This window comes from Marmota marmota, unplaced genomic scaffold, assembly GCF_001458135.2.
Source record: "Marmota marmota marmota unplaced genomic scaffold, marMar, whole genome shotgun sequence".
In the NCBI taxonomy this organism is placed as follows: domain Eukaryota; kingdom Metazoa; phylum Chordata; class Mammalia; order Rodentia; family Sciuridae; genus Marmota; species Marmota marmota.
In genome coordinates, this window is record NW_025999842.1 from 14184699 (window position 1) to 14204154 (window position 19456).

At 32.6% G+C, this 19456-nt stretch overlaps 1 protein-coding gene across 5 annotated transcripts in view; it reads right to left on the reverse strand.

Moving 5' to 3' along the window:
* Window positions 1–9766: 9766 nt before the first annotated feature.
* Window positions 9767–19456, reverse strand: part of Epha7 (EPH receptor A7) — a 174145-nt gene continuing 164455 nt past the window's right edge. For all 5 annotated transcript variants that reach the window (XM_048810358.1, XM_015498209.2, XM_015498201.2 and 2 more), the window contains exons 15-17: window positions 14248–14441; window positions 12891–13046; window positions 9767–11166 (exon numbers count right to left, since the gene is read on the reverse strand). In XM_048810358.1, coding sequence (XP_048666315.1) covers window positions 11052–11166; window positions 12891–13046; window positions 14248–14441 — 465 coding nt within the window. In that variant the 3' untranslated portion in view covers window positions 9767–11051. The remainder of the gene's footprint in view (window positions 11167–12890; window positions 13047–14247; window positions 14442–19456) is intronic.

Here is a 19456-nt window from a genome sequence, read left to right on the forward strand (position 1 = left end):
GAAATCAAAATTTACTATACCCTGGAGCACTACTGAACAAGCAAACATAATTTATTCATGCAGAAGTTACAGTTGTTAAATTCAGGCAGCTTCCACAAGTGCTAAATAAAACCCACCTCCTGTAACCTAGGGGCCAACACACAGAATTCATGATGGCCAAGAAACTCCAGGTGGGTTGTACTAGCAGATAAATGGTATGTAGTTTGGGAAGTAGAGGACATGATTTAGAGTTTATGGGATTAAGAGACCTTGAGAGTTACATGCTGCAAGATCACTGGAAGCTTTAGTAACTAAAAACAAAAATCTTGAACTTGATCCTATGTTTGACTAGAAGCCACTGAAGTGAAAGCAAAGCAGAGTGTACAGAGCAATTCTTAAACCATGTAGTACCCACACCAAGAAGCTTAAAAAGTCATAACAAAGTTAGGAAATGTCAACCTAAACATCAATAAATACAGCAAAATAATAAATAAGGAAGCATCAATATTTTTTACTGTATACTTGGATTGGAATGGATGAGGATGAACTGAAACATAGAAGTCAGTTGTCAAGAAAAGATAACATCTTTTCAAAGAGATAAAATCATCATGATATTTTAAATTTGATTCATATTATTTAAAGCTCATCTGTTTAATTTTACATATTCTTTATAAAGTTACTGTAGGGAGGAAAAAAAAAAAAAAGCAAGGACAGGTAGCTCTAATCTGATGGACAAGGAAGTTGAGTTGCCTGGAGTTAAATTGGTCTGCAAATGTCAAGGAATCATTAAATGTTGGAATCAGGAGAGATGAGGTGTACTTCTGAGACTTTTAACGACTTCCTTTTTCTGGGTGGTTCTTATCCTCTCTATGTGAAGATAGTTTTTTGATAGCAAAGTTATGTGAATTCATACATGATCATGATCATAGTTAAAGCTTCATGGTCAAAACTGAGATACTACCAAGTGAAAGATTATATTGCATTTGTTGTACTTAAAATATATTATATAGCATCAAAGACAGTTACATAATTACTAACAGTAAAAATTCTTGATTATATGTGTACTATCTGCAACCCTGTTGATTTAGACTATACACAATTCTGGATGAGTATATGGAAATGAAATTTAAAAAGAAATTCTCTGGTAACTCATGTAAAGAGAATCTTTAAGAGGAAGTTACTTTAAGAGGAAGTTCAATATTTACATAAAAAATGAGAAATGTGTGATATATTTATTCCTGGATGATGGCAAAACCATCATTAAATGAATGTCTCTAGAAGCAGATTTTGTTTACATTAGCATACTGACTGGGTAAATCCAGTAATTGTAAACCTGGTTTTCTTCCCCCAAACACTACTGTGGCAGATAGCAAGGTATGCTGCTGGTTTGGGATCCAAGAACAGAGATAGGCCGAGAATTATAGCAGCATATATTTAGCTTAGTTAACATAATGTGCATAAGTAAATAAGTAAAAGAAAGAAAAGAAAAAAGCATGTAGGTGTGTATTTTAAGAATGTTAAACTAAAGGAAACAGACTAAATATTGGGTGTGATGATGTCTTCTTGTTAAGTATCTTGCTAAAAGAGAGAAATAGCTATGATGTTAAGAGAGTACATATTTAGTGTGATTATTTGAAAAAAATAGAAAGAAATATAAAAATGTTATGGAAATAATCATATTTTTAATAGTAAGAATGATGTTTTATAATAATGAAGTGATATACCTTTTCATAATCAAAAAGTTTAATTGAATATGATTACAATACTTTTACCCAATCAAAAATTATCTTGTGAACATTGATTGCTGAGGTCATTTAGATTATGTGTTGATCATTGATATGTTGTGGTCTGGAGCTTCAAATGAGCTTCTCTCAGGTCTTTGAAGATCAGGAATAATTGTAGAATGGCATAGTGCAGCATATGGGCGTCTTCTGTGGCAATGGAAAAGATAAATATATCTCGGGATGGGTGATTAAAAGGCCCAATTCTGGAGAATAGTCCATACATACTAAATTAATGTCTACTGCCCAAGTATGAGAGTCACTGCTTAGATTATCCTGTGACTTTCAATCACTCAACACGCTCCCATTAGGTATAAGTTGCTATATACCAGGCTTTAGAACACAAATATGAGTTGGAAAAATCTCTGTGTTGTCCAATCTATGCAGGCAAATAATTGACGGATAAAACAGTATAAACTTGCATGTGATAAAATAGAAAGTTAGACAATTTCCTAACTTCTTGACAAGATGGCAGAATAATGTGCAGAAATTTCTTAAATACTGCTTTAACAAATAGCAGTGAAAGATGAAATTTAAAACATATATTTAAATGAAAGAAAATGTAAATAAGCTTATTAACCAATACATACAATTTCATACAATGCTAACAAAACAATATTTTTGTCTTATGGCTTCCGGGAGTCTCTTCAAGTCATTAATGGAGGTTTATAAGAAAGAGAAGGAAATTATATTGCAGAATCAATTATAGATTGAAGAGAAATTTGTATTTTCTCTCAAATTAAACTTTTCTGTTCAGTAAAATATTACTAATATAAGAATCATTTTAAATACAATCACATGGTCCTGTTTTGAAATATAAAAATAGCCATCCCTAGCTTTTTTTTAGTTGGACTTCATAGATAGTAGGGGACATGGAATAAGATAAATTTCTTTACTCCCCTAAGAGAATTTATAATGTAAGAGAGTATGAAAGGATTTTGTATACTGGAGGATATGAATGTAGTTCAGTCTAGCAAGAGAATGGAAAAAAGGGAAGAATGGGTGAATATCACATGTAGGCAGGGTCTCAATTGTAGATGCTCTGTTACATAATTGGGGGAGATTTTCTGGTCAGTGAGGAGCCATTGTAGTCCTTTAAGCTGGGAACGGTTTGACTGTGTGTGTGTTGAAGAAATAACTCAAAAAGTCATACATAAAAGCAGTTAGAGGTAGAGAAACAGGATTGGAGGATGTTGTATCAGTGTAGATGAGAGATGTTGAAAACTTAACTAGGGCAGTGGCTTCCAGGATGGTGGAAGATTTCAGAGATACTGAAGAACTAAAAACTGAGGAAGGCACTTTCTAGTTGCTTATGGCTAGATTAATAAAGTTTGATTATTTGGTTCTTTTGATATCAGAGAGATAATGATAAATAAACAAAAAATTGAGCAAAAGATAAGACTGAGGTTTGGGACAAAAACTTTTGTGTGTGTGTGTGTGTGTGTGTGTGTGTGTGTGTGTGTGTGTGAATGTATGTGGTGATGCTTGTATCTAGCCCAGGGCTTCACATATCCAAGAAAGCATTCTAGAAACTCTATACTCAGCCAAATCCCTAGCCCCTCAAATCCCAAAACATATAATTTATATTTTAAACTTCATATGTAGGTGAATTATTTGTTCAGAATTCTTATGTATATTTACAACTGTTTATAAAATCAATAGGAAGAAATGCATATGAAAATATTTCTTAAAAAAATAATGAAATCTAACATCTTTCTGAGCACTTAATATTGTGATAAATATATCCTGAATATTAATTTACAATTTAACAACCCTTAAGATAGGTACCATTTTTACCTCTTTTCAGATACCATTTCACTGCGTGCATATGTAGCAATAGGAATGAATCCTACATGGGTCTGATGTTCATTCATTCAAACCTTCTGCAATCACTCAGCAGTTGATGTTGCTTTGTCATGATATAAATGGTAAGTAGACTTAGAGTCTGTCATACAAAATTCTACTGTATCATATTTTTACTTAACTATTGAATTTCTAACATGCCTTGAATTTAAGAACTGGAATGAGAGCATTTTTTTTTCATCAGGAAAGAAGAAGAAAAAAAATTACTTTCCTTGTCTAGATCTCATTTTTAAATAGTCAAAATCACATTTCACATACTGCTGCCTATTTCTGTTCATTGAAAATCATTCTCCCCATGTCTTGCCTCATCAAATGAGATATCAGTAAATAACCTTGCAATGCTTCTCTCACCAAGTCCAATTTCCTCCTCTTGATTTCAAATTCTTTAATCTTACACAGATATTTACAACCAGTGAAACCTCCCATTCCTTTTCAACAAATGAAAGATACTGCTATTTGCTACATCCTGGTCTTGTTTACTAATCAGCTTCTTCCACCTTCCACATCTCCTTGCTGAGTCCCTTGGGGCATCCCTGTTGCCCCTGCCTATCATAGAAGGATCCTGTCTATTGCTCTGAAATTAGTTTTCTCCCTCAACACCCATTTCACTACCACCTTCTCTGCACCCCATTCATCCTTCAGAGCACCTGATTGTCACTACCTTTAAAAAAAACAATTTGAATTAATTTACACTTCAAACATTTTAAAATATTTATAGAGTGTCTACTGAGTGCCAGAAACTGCTCAGTCCCCAAGGACATAAAACAAAGAATTGCATTTGGCTTCTGCCCTCTGAGAGCATTTGATCTGGTGGAAGAGAGAAACACACAAATAATCTAAGAGAACATGGAAGGATAATCACAACACCAGCAGTGTAAGCAAAGCACAGAGAAGAGAATTAACTCTGGCTCCTTACCTTAGTGAAGGCTTGAAGGAAATAATTATCATGTATTGAAGAGGAGGATTGCCTCTGTTTAGAAGAGTGTAAGGGAATGTGAAATGGGACAGTAAAAGTTTGCAATGTAGAAGTATATTCTATTGCTCTGATTCAGAAATAAAAGAGTACTCAATTGCATCCAGACACTATTGCCAGACCTTGATTCTTTCATTTCCACCACAAACTTTTTTCTGGTAAAAATTGCACATAGCTTTTCAGTGCCTCTCCTATCATGCTTTTTCTCCTACATGACTTTTCAAGAATTCCTAAAGTTCATCTGTCTTTTATGTATTGTATTATTTGCTCCTGTACAAAAATTTGAAGGATAATATAGTTTGATGTTTACTGGTTTGATTTTGTCAGAGATCAGAAGAGAATTCATTGCAACTTGTTCTGCTGGCTCCACACCAAACCTAACTTAACAGGTATTCCTTTATTATAGGGGAAGTTACTGAAATAGCAGCAGTAACTCATGCATGAACTCATGTTCATTTCTCAGGTAAAGCTAAGCACGTCTGTTTGTAGCATCAGACTCCCATTGTTTCTGTTAAGCTGAGTTCTGGTGAATGCATGCGGAGCTCAGTGTGCAACCAGTAAGGATCTAAGTGAAAACATGGAATTACAATAAAGCCTGGCCAGCCCAGCAGATCCTGAAAACACTCCTGCAAATGTCAGAACGGAAGGAAGGTGTTTCTTTCATCTGTGAAGAGTACATTCTGGCCTCATACTCAGTCTGATATTTAATGTAAACAGTGCATATCTCTAGCATATTGACAGAGGAATATCAGGTTAAACTTAAAACATTCTGTTGCAATTTGCTCTGGAGTCTATGGTATCGTTGTAATAAGTGTCTTCAAATTCATTTCACATTTTAGATGTGTTATTGAGTTGTTTGCCTCAATTCTGTAATTCTGAAATACTTTTAAAAGCATAAGATTTATACAAAATACTAATTCTGCATATGTAGCTTAATTTTCTCCACTTTTTTTCTCTAGAGTATTTGGCCTAATCATTCATTTTATTTAGTTTTGATTGTGTAGAGAAATGGTGAGACTTGAATGGCGTGTTTGCCCTTTGCTAAACAAGAACCAACATTACTGAAAACAAATGTGCCTATTTCTTCCTCTTATCGTCTTCAAGAAAGAGCTATGATTAACCACACGTCAGAAAGCATACTGTGGTTACTTTAGTTACATGCAAAATCTATAAATATATCTAATTACAGAGTGAATTATAAAAGGGAAACAAAAATAATCTTTAGTAGTAGAAAAGGGGGATATTTGAAGTAACAAAATACAAGTGCAGGTCATGTCTAATGGAGTTTTATTTGCTAATCATGAAGACTTATGATAGACAATACTTTTTATTTTGCCAAATTGTCAAATTCAAGAATCTCTACTACTTTTCTGTACCTAAAGAATCCCTTTTATTGTTACCCACTTACAAAAATACTTGACTAGCTTTACTTATTGCTACTTATTAAACTTTGCAATACTCCCAATTAAATAATTAAATTGGATCAATTAATTATATTTATTTGAACCTCAAGGTCAATCAGAAGAGGTCTTTTATTGTTTAATTACAGATTTAATTACATCTAATCACTGAACTTGGGGAAAAAAAAAAAAAAAAAACCCTTACAGCACTTAACTCTAATGAGATCCACAGAAGTAGTCTTATTAAAATATTTTATTCTCCTGCCCAGATTCTTCAAGCTGGGCTGAAAAGCATTAGACTAGTGAGGGCAGCTAGGCAGAGGACGCTGTGGGAACATCGACCCAAGCAAGGCCAACAGGTTCCCTTTAGGGCAGCTTGGGAATTTGCTAGGTACCAAGCATTGTCTTTTATTATTTGTTAATATTGGTAGTTGTAATTTTTGCTTGTGGGAATTTGATCCCCAATTTGATCCATGTGTTTTCCTTTCAATAACTTTCTTCAAAATTGATACCCAGTGTTCATTGCAGCTAATGATAAAGTATAAAAAGAAGAGATAAGTGCTTTAACAAAAAAATGTTAGATGATTACCAAAAATATTAAAACATAATTTTTATGTAGTAATAGAACTGATATATTTTTAAAGAATGGCTTTATAATTTTTGAGGAAAAAAGTTAGGATAGTGTATTTTTGTACCACTTGTAAAACTAGTATTTTAAGTGATTAGTTGATAATTTCAGGCACAGCCCTCACTGTTCTATAGTATAAATTTTCACTGGGTGAAATTAACAAAAGTGTTACATGTTGCTTATTTTCTCTTCTTCATCCATATCTTGCATCTTTTATCACCAAATTATTCATTAGCATTTATATCAGGAATGGGTAGGAGTAGGCCTCTATTTCAAATCCTCCAGGGTTGGGAATGCAGCTCTGTTTTAGAGAGTTTTTCTACTTTGATCTCCAACTTCTGAGGTTCAGGGAGAGATAATCTGATCATTTGTACAGCTTAACCTGAATATTGCATCACAAATGTCATAGCACCTCATCTGACATGTGACTATTATTACCAGTTTTTGAAACATGTTTGATTTTGTTTAAGAGTTTGTAGAGCTTAAGATGGAGATACTGTAGAGAGTGCTTAGTTAGTTTTCTTCAAGTGCAAGTAGAAATGATAGCTTAGTGTCAATGTTCAACAACTGAATTAGACAACCAGATTTATCACTTTTTCCATGCTTGCATCATCCAATGTCCTCAATGCAAAAATGCTCCAGGTTGCTGTATTATATCAAATGTTGGAAAAAGCTCTCAGGGTGTAATGACAAAATATTTTCTTTCTCATGGACAATTCTCATTAGTAGTAGTTTCATGAATAAACAACAAAAATGGTTTTCACTAAAAATGTTCAATAGTCTGATTCTTAAAGACATGATCTTCTTACTCTATAATAATTAACTGCAATGAAGTTATTGTGCAAGGGAATGAGAGGAAGCAAAGAATATTAATTTTTATTCATATTCTGATTGGGCAACTGCAGATATTTCCACAAAACTCTTCTCATGAAATTGTGAAAGGTAATAAAGAATGTATAAGGGACATAAAGGAATCCACCAATGATTGGAGACAGGATTTTCTTTACATCGTCTAATAGACTCGTTTATTATTTTAAGCTGGTAAAAAGAGACTTATGATTCGTGTTGAAGAAAGAGTTATTTGTGCTTGATACATTGAAGACACTGTTCAAAAGCAGTTTGTCCTTATAAAAGGATGACCCCTGTAGTAATTCTTAGGCAAGGAGGGACAAATTCAACCAACAAAAAGCACATCTCGCCCCGAGTTCCCCATGATTTCTCCACATATAGCAAAAAAATACACATTAGTAATTTATTTGAACATGCACATCAGTGAGTAGCACAGTTCTAGGCTACTCAGGAAACAAAAGGGAGAATATCAGCATTACCTAAATAAAAAAAGAGAGGTGAATTACACCATTTTAATTGTCTTAAAAACACGGATAAGAGGAGCAATTAAAATATAGTCCTAAATAGTACTAGCTAATGTAGATTACATAAGTATACAATATGATTCAACTAATAGTGCTCTGACAAGCATAAACCACCAGTTCTAGTAAACAAGGCCCAGATCAATTGCTGAGAAAATGTTAGATTCAGATGTAATAAAAGTTACTTTTATTTCAGTACTGAATGCAAAACACAGACCAAGTGTGAAAACAGCGTTCTATAAAAGGTGGCTCTATTAAAGCAAGGAGGCCATTTCCTTTTGCATTTTTAATTTTGGAATTCTATTTTTGACTTTTGCTTTCTTTACTTTTCCTCCCCTGAGCACTAATTTATCAAAAAAGACTTCAAGGTGCAAGTTGTACATTCTCATCATTATACCATTTCGTCTCTTTCTGGAAGAGAGTATTACAATCAGCATTACAATGTTAATTCTTTTTCTCCTAATATTTGTTTCACATACATGTACTTCAAAATCATAATGTCAATTGAGAAAAGAAACCTACAAACGAGAGAGAGTGATGTAATCATACACTTCCTATTGTGCTGTGTGTCTTTCCCATCCCTTCTCCCCTTTCCCTGTAAAGAGCTGTAAAAAATTTAAGGCAGATGAGGTATATTGCTGAAGAAAAAAGTTATTTTTGAAAAAAAAACTCAAAAAAACTTTTATTCTGCCCTTCTACTCAAGAAAGACTACTCAACTATAAATCTAGTGCTAGAAAAAAGCAGGAAAGACACCGTTTGCGTGTACCATACTATGTCTTCTATTTCTAGAATGGCTTTTTGTTAATTTAATTTTAATAGAAAAAATAAGCACCTTAAGCTATGAACAAGAAAAGAACTTCATTATTAGTGAGTCTAGAATCCAAACGGAATTAAGAACACTCACTCAAACTCTCACTCATTCTCACAAAGGCCAGTGCTACTGATTAGAATTGTAAAGTGCTGTACTTAGTATAAACACTTGTATACACTGCAGACACTGAAAAATAACCCTCAAGCACATTGTGTTATAGTTCCAAAAATATATTTACAGTCTATTACAAAGATTACAAATGGAAGTATCTAGGTGACTGTATTATGCTAATTAAAATTATTTTTACAGATTACTTTTCCTTAGGGACAAAAAACATTTTAGTGAAATTAAAATGATTTTTCTAGTCAATCCAAAAAATAAATTAAAATATCAAATAACACTGTACAGTGACCTAAAAGAAAAAAAAAAAGGGTGGGGAGGGGTTTGGGAAGCAATCCATTTGAGTTTTTCTATAGCCATCTTTGGTCCTAAATGTGGGAAAACACATTATGTAGCACTGAAAATACCTGTTCTTTTGTGATGCTCTGCAAGTAAAATAGAAAAATATAGTGCATTTTCAATGTATTCAGAGCCCACTACAGAGAAATGTGTGTACAAAACAAGACAGTATAAATAAAATTTACAAGTTTTACAAAGGAACATTTACAGATTTTGTTTCTGTTGTTTGTTTGTTTGTGGATGTCCACATTATCAAACAAGACCAATTATGACCGATCCCTGGGATCTTTCTCTATTAAAATCATTATAAACAGCCCAATTTTCTTTGGAAGTACAACAGTTCAATTCCGGGGTAGTTCATGATTTTCATAACTTTTGAAAGCATTACTCACAATATGTATACATTCCTGAAATATCTATAAAGACACGTTTAATTATTGCTTATGAAATTCTAACACAGTAATCAAATAATATGGTTTAATAAATAAAGTTTTTTTTTTCTTTTTAGCCAGATCCTTCACCTCTTCCTTCTTGGGTAAAAAGAGTTCTTTCATTTAACATGTTTCTTGCATCAGTGTTCACAAATAAAAGACTTTTTGTTTTGTTTTTAACTTGCAGTGGTGATATTCTATGCAGCAAATTTGTTTTTGAACAGTGAAAATTGTGAACTGCCCCCTTTATCATGCTTCAGAGTTCTAATATAAAACTTAATTCTTTCCTTTCATGTTTGGACTGCATTCAACAGAAAAGAATATAAAATAGACGTCGACTACTTCTCCTAAATTTCCTAATGCCACAAGATTGAAAAAATCTTGATGTGCTCAGATTAAATTTTAGATAACACTGGATAGTTCTTGCTTTCAGAGACTTGGCTTCACCAACCTTCTTTAGATGAAGTGCCTCATCTTTTGTTTTATATAGACACAAACCTAAAATTTGAGTTACTTTTATTAAATTCTGTCTAGTAAAATCACTCTATAAACAATCTGTTAAAAGTGCCTTATAGTATTTATGGATCATTATTGCTTTTTTATTTCATTGAAAAGTTAGTGTGTTGTCTGATTTTTACAAAAAAAACTTCTTTTAAAAAATATCAGAGCTCTTGGCAACTTGCATTTTTCTGGACTACCTGCCAATCAGCAAATAATATCAAAACAGTACTGATTAACAGAATAAAATGGCACATAAAGGATACCAATGTTGTGACAAAGATATAACTTCAATCATGCTATGTTTTTTTCTTTTTAATTTGATATTCTTTCAAAGGTACCCAGTGTAGTAATGTGTCATAGATTTCACACTAAAAAGATCCAAAGCTATAAACAACTTTCTAAAACAAAGTCCTTGTGAAGAATAAACACAAATGATTTTAAAAAGGAATAAGTCTGAAATCACATATTTAAGGAAAATATTTCATTGATTTTAACAATAAGATCATGATTTTATTTGACAAATATATTCTTTCTTAAATTCTTTATGTACATTTTAAAAAGTCTATAAGATAAAAAGGAGGTTAGAGAGCTCAAGGTGTTTGGATGTTTTTCAGGTAGTACTTTGTTTATTGTCACTGCTGTTTTCCTGGCCACCAGTGGTGGATCCTAAATTCCCTTTTTATATATTCTGGTGGCACTTAGGAGTTCAAGTCTATAGGTGCTTCTTAAATCTTCTCTTCACTGTAGGAAGGACCCAGTCCATCAATCATCTTCTAGCAGCATTCTATGTATATACTGAAGGCCAGTACTGTTCTCTTGCAGTCTGTAAACTCCCACATAGGGAGAACTTCTTATCACACTTGAATGCCAGTTCCATGTAAATGTAGCATTTGTGCTCTCATAGTCTGAATGCTGCTCATGATTTTCTTTTGATGGCCAACCAGTGTGATCCCTAAACTCATCACATCCCTGAAAGAGACAAATGCATTTTTTATTATGTACCTTGCAAAGAGTTTATAAGGTTATAAACTGTGATCAACTGTTTAAATAACCTATTCGTCTTAGGCCAACATTTTAACTTGCTGCTGTGGGGTATTATGATCATATTCTGCAGTGGATCACATTGGTAATGTGCATCAACATTCTCCTTAGTAAAAACCTAGCTATTCAGGGTCTCAATTTGTTATGGTAGCTATTTTTGAACAGATATGAAAATTTATATGAGAAATTATTAAAATTAAAAAAAATTATTATTAATGTATAGGATTAAGAAATGTATATGGTTAAGAAATGTTATTTGAAATATTGAACTTTTTAACCTAATTGGGTTTGAAATTTTTAGTTGGAAAAAATAAAATAGTATGAATGGATACACTTCTGGGACCTAGTTTAAATATGAGGAAGCATCAATGGTCACACAAAATTTTATAAGGCATTTAATAATTATCATTGTGGTTAATTCTGAGTATACTTATTGGTTGTATGTTTATTTCAGTTATTTGATTATGTGTTAGAAAATATTTAAAAACATAGTATAATACTATCATTAAATGCTACAACTGTATAATAGCTCAAATTTGAAATAAGTTAACTATTTATATATATTTTTGTCTTTCTCAATAGTTAGAAAGGTTAAGCTTATATATATATATATATACAGTTAAAATATTGCAATAGTATAATACTTAAATATTTATAGCAGTGGCTTTGAGATGCATAGTTTTTCAGGGGCATTGATAACTTAATGTATGCAAATGTGCTTATATCAAGTCTAGCCATAGGGTGGTTAGAAGAAAATGTAGCACAATCATGTACACATTCTTAAATCCATGTACATGCCATTTTGTGAAATATACCAGAAAGAATATTTGATTGCTGGTCATTTTCTAATCTGAGAATCTGCAACCCTTCTCATGGCAGTACAGAAACAGGATCCCATGAATAGAATTTTGACCATTGTATTTCATTTTCAAACATATTGACTGAGAGGAACTGCATCACCTGTAAAACTGAGGGAAACTGAGGTTCAGAAATAGTAAATATAAGACCACATGTGATGTAGCCAGAACTGAAAACTTAGTTCAATTAGCTTCAAGTTCATAGTAATTTCAAAAGTTGTTTTTTAGGTCATTTTGCAGTTAAAAAAAATTGAATCAATCTCACGTTTTCCAAAAAGTTAAAATCTCAGCTATAGTTAATTGAATTAAGTTTCCTTTCACCTTTTCAGAAAATAATCACCTTTTACATTCTAACATATTGGCATTGGGCATGAAATTTTTGAATTTTTTAATGTCTGATACAACATGGCACAAGAAATCTAAGTGGAAATTTAAACGATTCCCTGGTTAATGAGAAAGGAAGCCTCAGTAGATGGTGTACAAGAACATTGGCTATGGAGCCATAATAGTTGTCCTTTATTTGTTGAAGTAACTCAGAAGATATATTAAATTTCTGAGCTGTGCCTTCATCATTTGTAACATGAATATGTAACTATCAACTTAATAAGATGGTTACAGCAAGAGTTAAAAAGATAAAGACCTATTATATAGTAAGCATTTTTAAAGAAAGGTGTTTTTTCCCCCCTGATTTTGTGATTCACATCTGATTTCATATAAAGAAGATAACCTAATGTAGAAAGTGTATTGTACCTAATCAATTCTTAAATACAGTTTTAAAAAAAATTTTGAACTTACTCAATAGTCATCCTGGCCACTGATTCAAGGGAATTGTAACCGGCTGCTGTGAAGTTATCTTTGTATCTTTCCATCTTAATAGCCTGTAGCCATTCTCCAACTGAACAGAAGGTAGTGAAGTCAGGAGTGTTTTGATCCAGAAGAGGGCTTATTGGCCTAGATAAGAAAAAGAAGAAGAAAAAACAAGAAAACAAAACAGAAAAACAAATATTCTCATAAATTACCAAAGTAAAGAATGCCTTAACCTGTGCAAGAACAAGAGAAGAAGGAATAAAGTTAGATATTTTAATTGATGTATATAATAACAATCAGATATGATAATAAAAACCTAAAACATACAGGTTACCCAGCAATTACAAATTTCTCAATTTAAATTTTACTTAGATGATGTGTCTTTTTTGTGTTCTTAAAAATACAGCTTACAGCTGGGCGTGTTGGTGCACAACTGTAATCCCAGCAACTTGGGAGGCTGAGGCAGGAAGACCATTGAGGCCATCATCAGCAACTTAGCAAGGCCCTAAGTAACTTAGTGATACCCTGTCACAAAAGAAAAAAAATAAAAAGGGCTAGGGATGTGGCTCAATGGTAAAACGCCTCTGGGTTCATTCCTCAGTATCAAAAACACTAAGTATAGTTTGCAGTATTTGGAATTAGTAAATAATTGTTCATTTGTTTCTTCAAAAGTAGCCATAAGTAAAGAAGCAGATTTGCCTGTTGGAACTTGTTCCAGCCACAAGGGTGCCATCACGACTAGGATACATCTGCTGCATGGGTGCACACTTGTGAGCACTTTGGGAGCTACAATGCCTCCACAGGTGCCCAACTTCCTATAATGCACACCAAAACATCAGGTTTACCTGGCAGCTGAAGCTGAGTAACTGCTAATAAGTGTTAGAATGCATCAAGCCAACAATTAACTGACTCCTTTTAATTGTATACCTCTTAAATCATGTGTCAAATTACTTTCATAAATTTTAACTTCACAGAACCATTTTATTAAATAACTGAAAGCAAGATAATAAAATAAGCAACATTCGTATAACTAAAAGTTACTGCAAAAGAAATAAAAACGTGTAATTATAATATTGGTCTGAAAATATAAAATGCTGCTTTTTCACAAAGAGTTTTCTAAGAGACACAGCTAGTGATATCATAACTTTTAAGACAAAAACAATAGATTCTCTTTAATAGTATGAAGGAAAACCATTTGAAAAGAAAAAAAGTACTCGGTAATACATTTAATATGTATTTATATGTCAATAAAAAATAATCTGCTATTGGGGCAGGATTGAGGAGGCAAATGGTTTATTTGAATATTTGAATTTCATACAGATTCATTTCCTTAGGTATTTCTTACCTACTACAAGTTCCCAGTGGTGTTTTCAGACTGTTTGGGTTTCGAATCATTTTGTCTAGAATTCCAACTATCTGCTCAAACTTTGGCCTTTCAGCACGCTCCTTTTGCCAACAATCCAGCATTAGCTGGTGAAGACCAGCTGGGCAGTCCATGGGTGCTGGTAGGCGATAACCTTCTTCTATTGCTTTTATAACCTAATAGCCAAAAGGACATTAAATATATTACTGACTGAGGTTCAATTATAATCAAATAAGTTGCTTGGTAGGCAAAATGGTTTATCCTGATAAGAGTGATGCACACTGCTTTGAAAAAGACTGACTTACTTTTTTCCAAAACATGCACGAATATTAATCCTGTTATTAAGGAGTTTGTGAAGGGCAGGGTATGATGACATTTCCTAGTTAATTCAGCAATAGGGAGCAGCAATTAAGTTTACCCAGGGTGCAAGAGATGGAAATATTTTTAATGTCATCCCAGAGGTTTTCAAAAGGGAACATGTTATGGAACTATTTTACTTGGATAACATTGTGAATGTACACATTTTCCTACAAATTAAAAAATTCTGCAAGCTGGAAAAGGAAATTCTGAGTTACTCAGTGTGAATCCGAAAGATTCATTTTTGATGGGTGTAAATGATACTTTCAAAAAAGATACCAAAATATGTGAATTACTATGGCAGAAAATATTATTAAGCATGCTATTCTTTTTAAAAATATGAAGCTTAGCGAAGTGCCAGAGCCAGTCTGCACTGGTGATCGCATCCCTTCCCAACTCCAAGGTCAGTGGCAGAGGAGAGTGGGTGGAGAAAGAGTTTAATCAAAACTGGGAAAGAACACAATAAGAAAATAACACAAATAGAAAGGGCTTATAAAATACTAAAATATTATTCCAGGGGAAATAACAAATCCTTTGACAATTCTATAATAGCAGTAGAAATGTAGGAAAAAAAATTACTTTCTGAAAAAAAAATGTATCTTTTAGAAGAAATTAAGGCCAAAATGTAGACATAAAAAGATGGTTTTAAAAAATGCTAATGACCTTAATAAATTTAGGGAAACATATCCATGAAATGTATGTTTACATAAAATAGCATATTAAAATGTAAATAATTGTAGGATTTAATGAATGACATAGCCGGCTTTAATCATTTTTGGAGAAAATCTTTTATGTATGTGAAAAAAGTAAGTTTCTATTTGAACTTATGAAATCTCTCTGTTCATAAATTGATAAAGTATAAAAGATAAGTAGATACCCCTAATTATCATAATCTTTAAAAAGTAATCCCACATCTTAGCCCAAACTCTCTCCTAGTGACTAGGTTATCTTTCCACTGTTATGTAAGACAACTTCATTTTTCACAGGTCCTTTTCACTCTTAAGTTTAAAATTAAATTTATCACCTTCCATTCAATCTTTTCCTATTTCAATTATCAACACTCTCAAGTTATTCCAGTCAAAATGCTGAGAATTATCTTCCTTTCCCTTACATGTACAGCCAACTAGTTAACACCTTCTGATGATTCTACTTCCTAAATAAAATATATACTAAATGTAAGGAAAATATTTTCATTGCCTGCAGAGGGTAATAATCAGTGTCCCACAGTTATCTTCACAAAATTTCAAATTATAGGGCATAAGGGATTTTATTTTGAACAACAATTGTGGAGAATTTACCTTAGCTTTAAGTGAACTGAACTAACAATGATACTGAGTGCTGATAAATTTCATACAATAGAATTTAAAAATTTCTCCTAGTTATGATCCCCAAATTACAAACTTTGCATAGTACTGTAAATATTCCTTTAAAATATCCCTATGTAAGGCAAATACACATAAATGATAACTCTATATGATCACAAATACATAAGTATAGGAGGAACTATATTTAAGAATCTGATCTAATGCAAAGAACTTCATGTGGTTTTGAATAACATTCCTCTAACAACAGTGTACCTGGATTCAAAAGTGCTGTATATAAAACCATTTAGATAAAAGGAAATATATAACTAGAAAGCTGGGTTAAATGATTTAAATAGTGGTTCCAGTCATTTAGAAATAAAATAATAACTTGTAAAACTTTACGTTCAAAATGAACACATAATAATCAATTAGGGAGGTATTTTTTTTTCATTAGGAAGAGTGTCTTTCCTTTTATTTGATTTGCTTGTATTTGAGCATATGCAGTCTCTTTCTGATTTGCAGAACTTCATTCTAAAACTCAGAATATCAGTTCAGTCATTATTTTCCACCACCTCCCAATCTGTTTCCCTGATTGTAGCTTCTTCAGGTGTCCTTAAATAAATAATACAAGTGAAATGATCTTTCCCTCTAAAAAATCTTTAAAATGTAAAACCAAATATTCATGGTTCTCCTACATATTCTTCTCTATGGTGTCAATTTTTTGTGACAACATTTAGAATTCTTGAGGGCTTTGCACATAATGCATTCTTAAGTCTTTGCACCAAGGAACAAAAAGTATAGTAGCATCAAATGACGCTTACAAGAATGAAAGAGTTAATTAACCTCTGCAGGTATCCAATTTCTTTATAGAAATTTGAGACAACCCATTGATATAATAAAGAAACAGCAATGATCTTAACATAAAACAATATTGCTTTCTACGTTCAAGGACATAATGCTATACAATTTTTTTAAAGGATACTAGAAGAGTATAAACTTAAAGAGATGTTCTGGAATTTGGGATCCTAATGCTCCCATTGATAATCATGTCCCCATATCAGAAGAGCATTAGAGATACTTGCTGGTATTCTACCGTGGCTTTTAAAATAGTCTGGCATAATCTAAGGCATACCCTTTGGACAAACTAGCCAATAGGGTCACAAACTGGACCTGGATGTCAGGCAGTTTTTAGGTTAGTCTACCAGAACAACTTATCTGTTAAAGACACAACAAACAATCTGAGTAAATATCTATGAAATGCTTATTAGAAGCCTGGTGTGGTTTTAATCTGGAATTATCTCATTTTATCTTTACAGAAGCCTTGTTAGATAAGTTTGATTATTATAATAATTCTAGAAAGAAAGAATCTGTGGCACATGAAAATAAAAGAAAGGGCCAATATCACATAGCTGCTAGTAAAGAAGACAGAATTAGATATATGTTGGCTGAACAGAGCCCATGCGGTTATGAACTGCTCTTTATTTCCAATTAGGAAAAGAAAATTTAACTTTCTGCAATATTCTGGGAAACAAAGCATGCAGGTAAAATGGCAAAATCTCCACTTGGAGGATTATATGATTATTCACTGAATTCATTTAAAATATCTTTTCGTGAAATTACCAAGAAACCCCTTGGATATGTGTGCAGATTTGCCTTTACTGTTCTAATAAAAGTGAAAGAAAAACATTCATGAGCAATTCTATAACTAGATATTTCCCAGAGGAATGGGAAGTGGTAAGTGTAAGTGGCATTTTCTAAAAATACCTCTGGGACACAACAGGAATCATTCCTTTGGCATATACTGTCAACAAATATTTAGAAATAAATCAAAAGTTACTTGCTGAGAAGTGTTTCCATATTATCACAGTAGGACCACTGTAATTAAGACAAAAAAAAAAAAGAGCATAGAGAGACCCCATGACATTAGGCCTATAATAACTGAAAGTGGGGATTTTGTGATTGGCTTCTGTCCTTTGTTTAATGCTCACTTTCATTTCATTAACCTAACAATAATACACAACACACATTTAATTCAATTAAATATGTTGGACTCCACTTATGGTATTATGTCAAAGTTTTACCAAAAAAATCACATTTTTGTTTCTATTATAATATGGGAAAAGTACAAAGTCATAAATCAACTACATTTTTTTGGTGTGTGTGTGTGTGTGTGTGTGTGTGTGTGTATGTGTGTGTGTGAGAGAGAGAGAGAGAGAGAGAGAGAGAGAGAGAGAGAGATATCCTGGGGATTGAACCCAAGGGTGCTTTCCCACTGAGCTAAATCACCAGCCTTGTTTATTTTTTTTATTTTAAGACAAGGTCTCCCTACTTTGTATAGGGCCTTGCTAAGTTGCTGAGACTGGCCTGGAACTTCCGATTTCCCAACTTGGTTGTTGGGATTACAGGTATGCACTACCATACCTCCATGATTATTTTTAAAAGGAAAAATTCAGGGCTCACAGTTCGGCTAAGACTAAATTTAGTTACAAGTATCCTTATATTTTCAAAGGTCTTAAGTGAATTTGAATGGATGTCTTCAAGTAATAATCTTTATGTGGCATGTATTTATGGGAGCTTAAATTTTTGATTCTAATGAGTACCTACCAATCAAATTAACAACTGATCATTCTATCTTAAAGTAAGAAAAATAAAACATTGTATACTGTAAACAAAATGAAAATCTATATAATCTCAAAATTTCTTAAATTCAAAGTAAAAATTTTATTTGGATTATTCAAGATATTAATTCAATTAAAAGCTATTGTCAAAGCCAAGGTGGTATTTTCAATTTCCCAATATTTATTTTGCTTGAACATATTTACATATATAAAACATTCTCTTTGAAAGGGCATTAATAGAAAAAAACTAACTATCTGCAGATTTTTCTAAAGCATGAAAGTGAGAAATTTATTTGGAAAGTTTAACCTCTTGAATTTATTGGTAAGTATCTAAATTCAACTGTTTCCTCCTCAGTTAAAACTCAAGAGAGTTATAGGTATGTGAAAATAAAAATGAGGGTTCATTCAGGTGTTAATCAAGTGATAATCTGCTTGGATGTGGGACTGGTCATACATTCACTGGGCTGTCCAGGGTTACCTATTAACTCTCTGACTCACTTCTATACCACTCTTTTCCTATTTATTCCTATTTGTGAATTTAGAAACCTCATCTTACTCAGCATTAAGCTTGGGGATTTGGAAATACAACAATCTGTTTGCATCTGGTATTCACAGTGGCTTAAGAAAAATCTTTTAAAATGCAAGGCATTTAAAATTTGATAGTTCTTTAGAATCCTTGACAATACCTAGGAACTAAATTTTAACAGTGCAAAGTAAATTGGTTCATTCAATAAATCCATCTAGGCTAATGTGTATATGTGTGTATGTGCGTCTGTGTGTGTATGTAAATATATTGGGCTAATATGTACATATATAAATATTTCCCTCCCTCAGAACATATCTGAAAATCTGATTCAGGCAAACTTCGCCTCCTCCCATAAAAATACAATACATTCATACACAAGGGTGCTT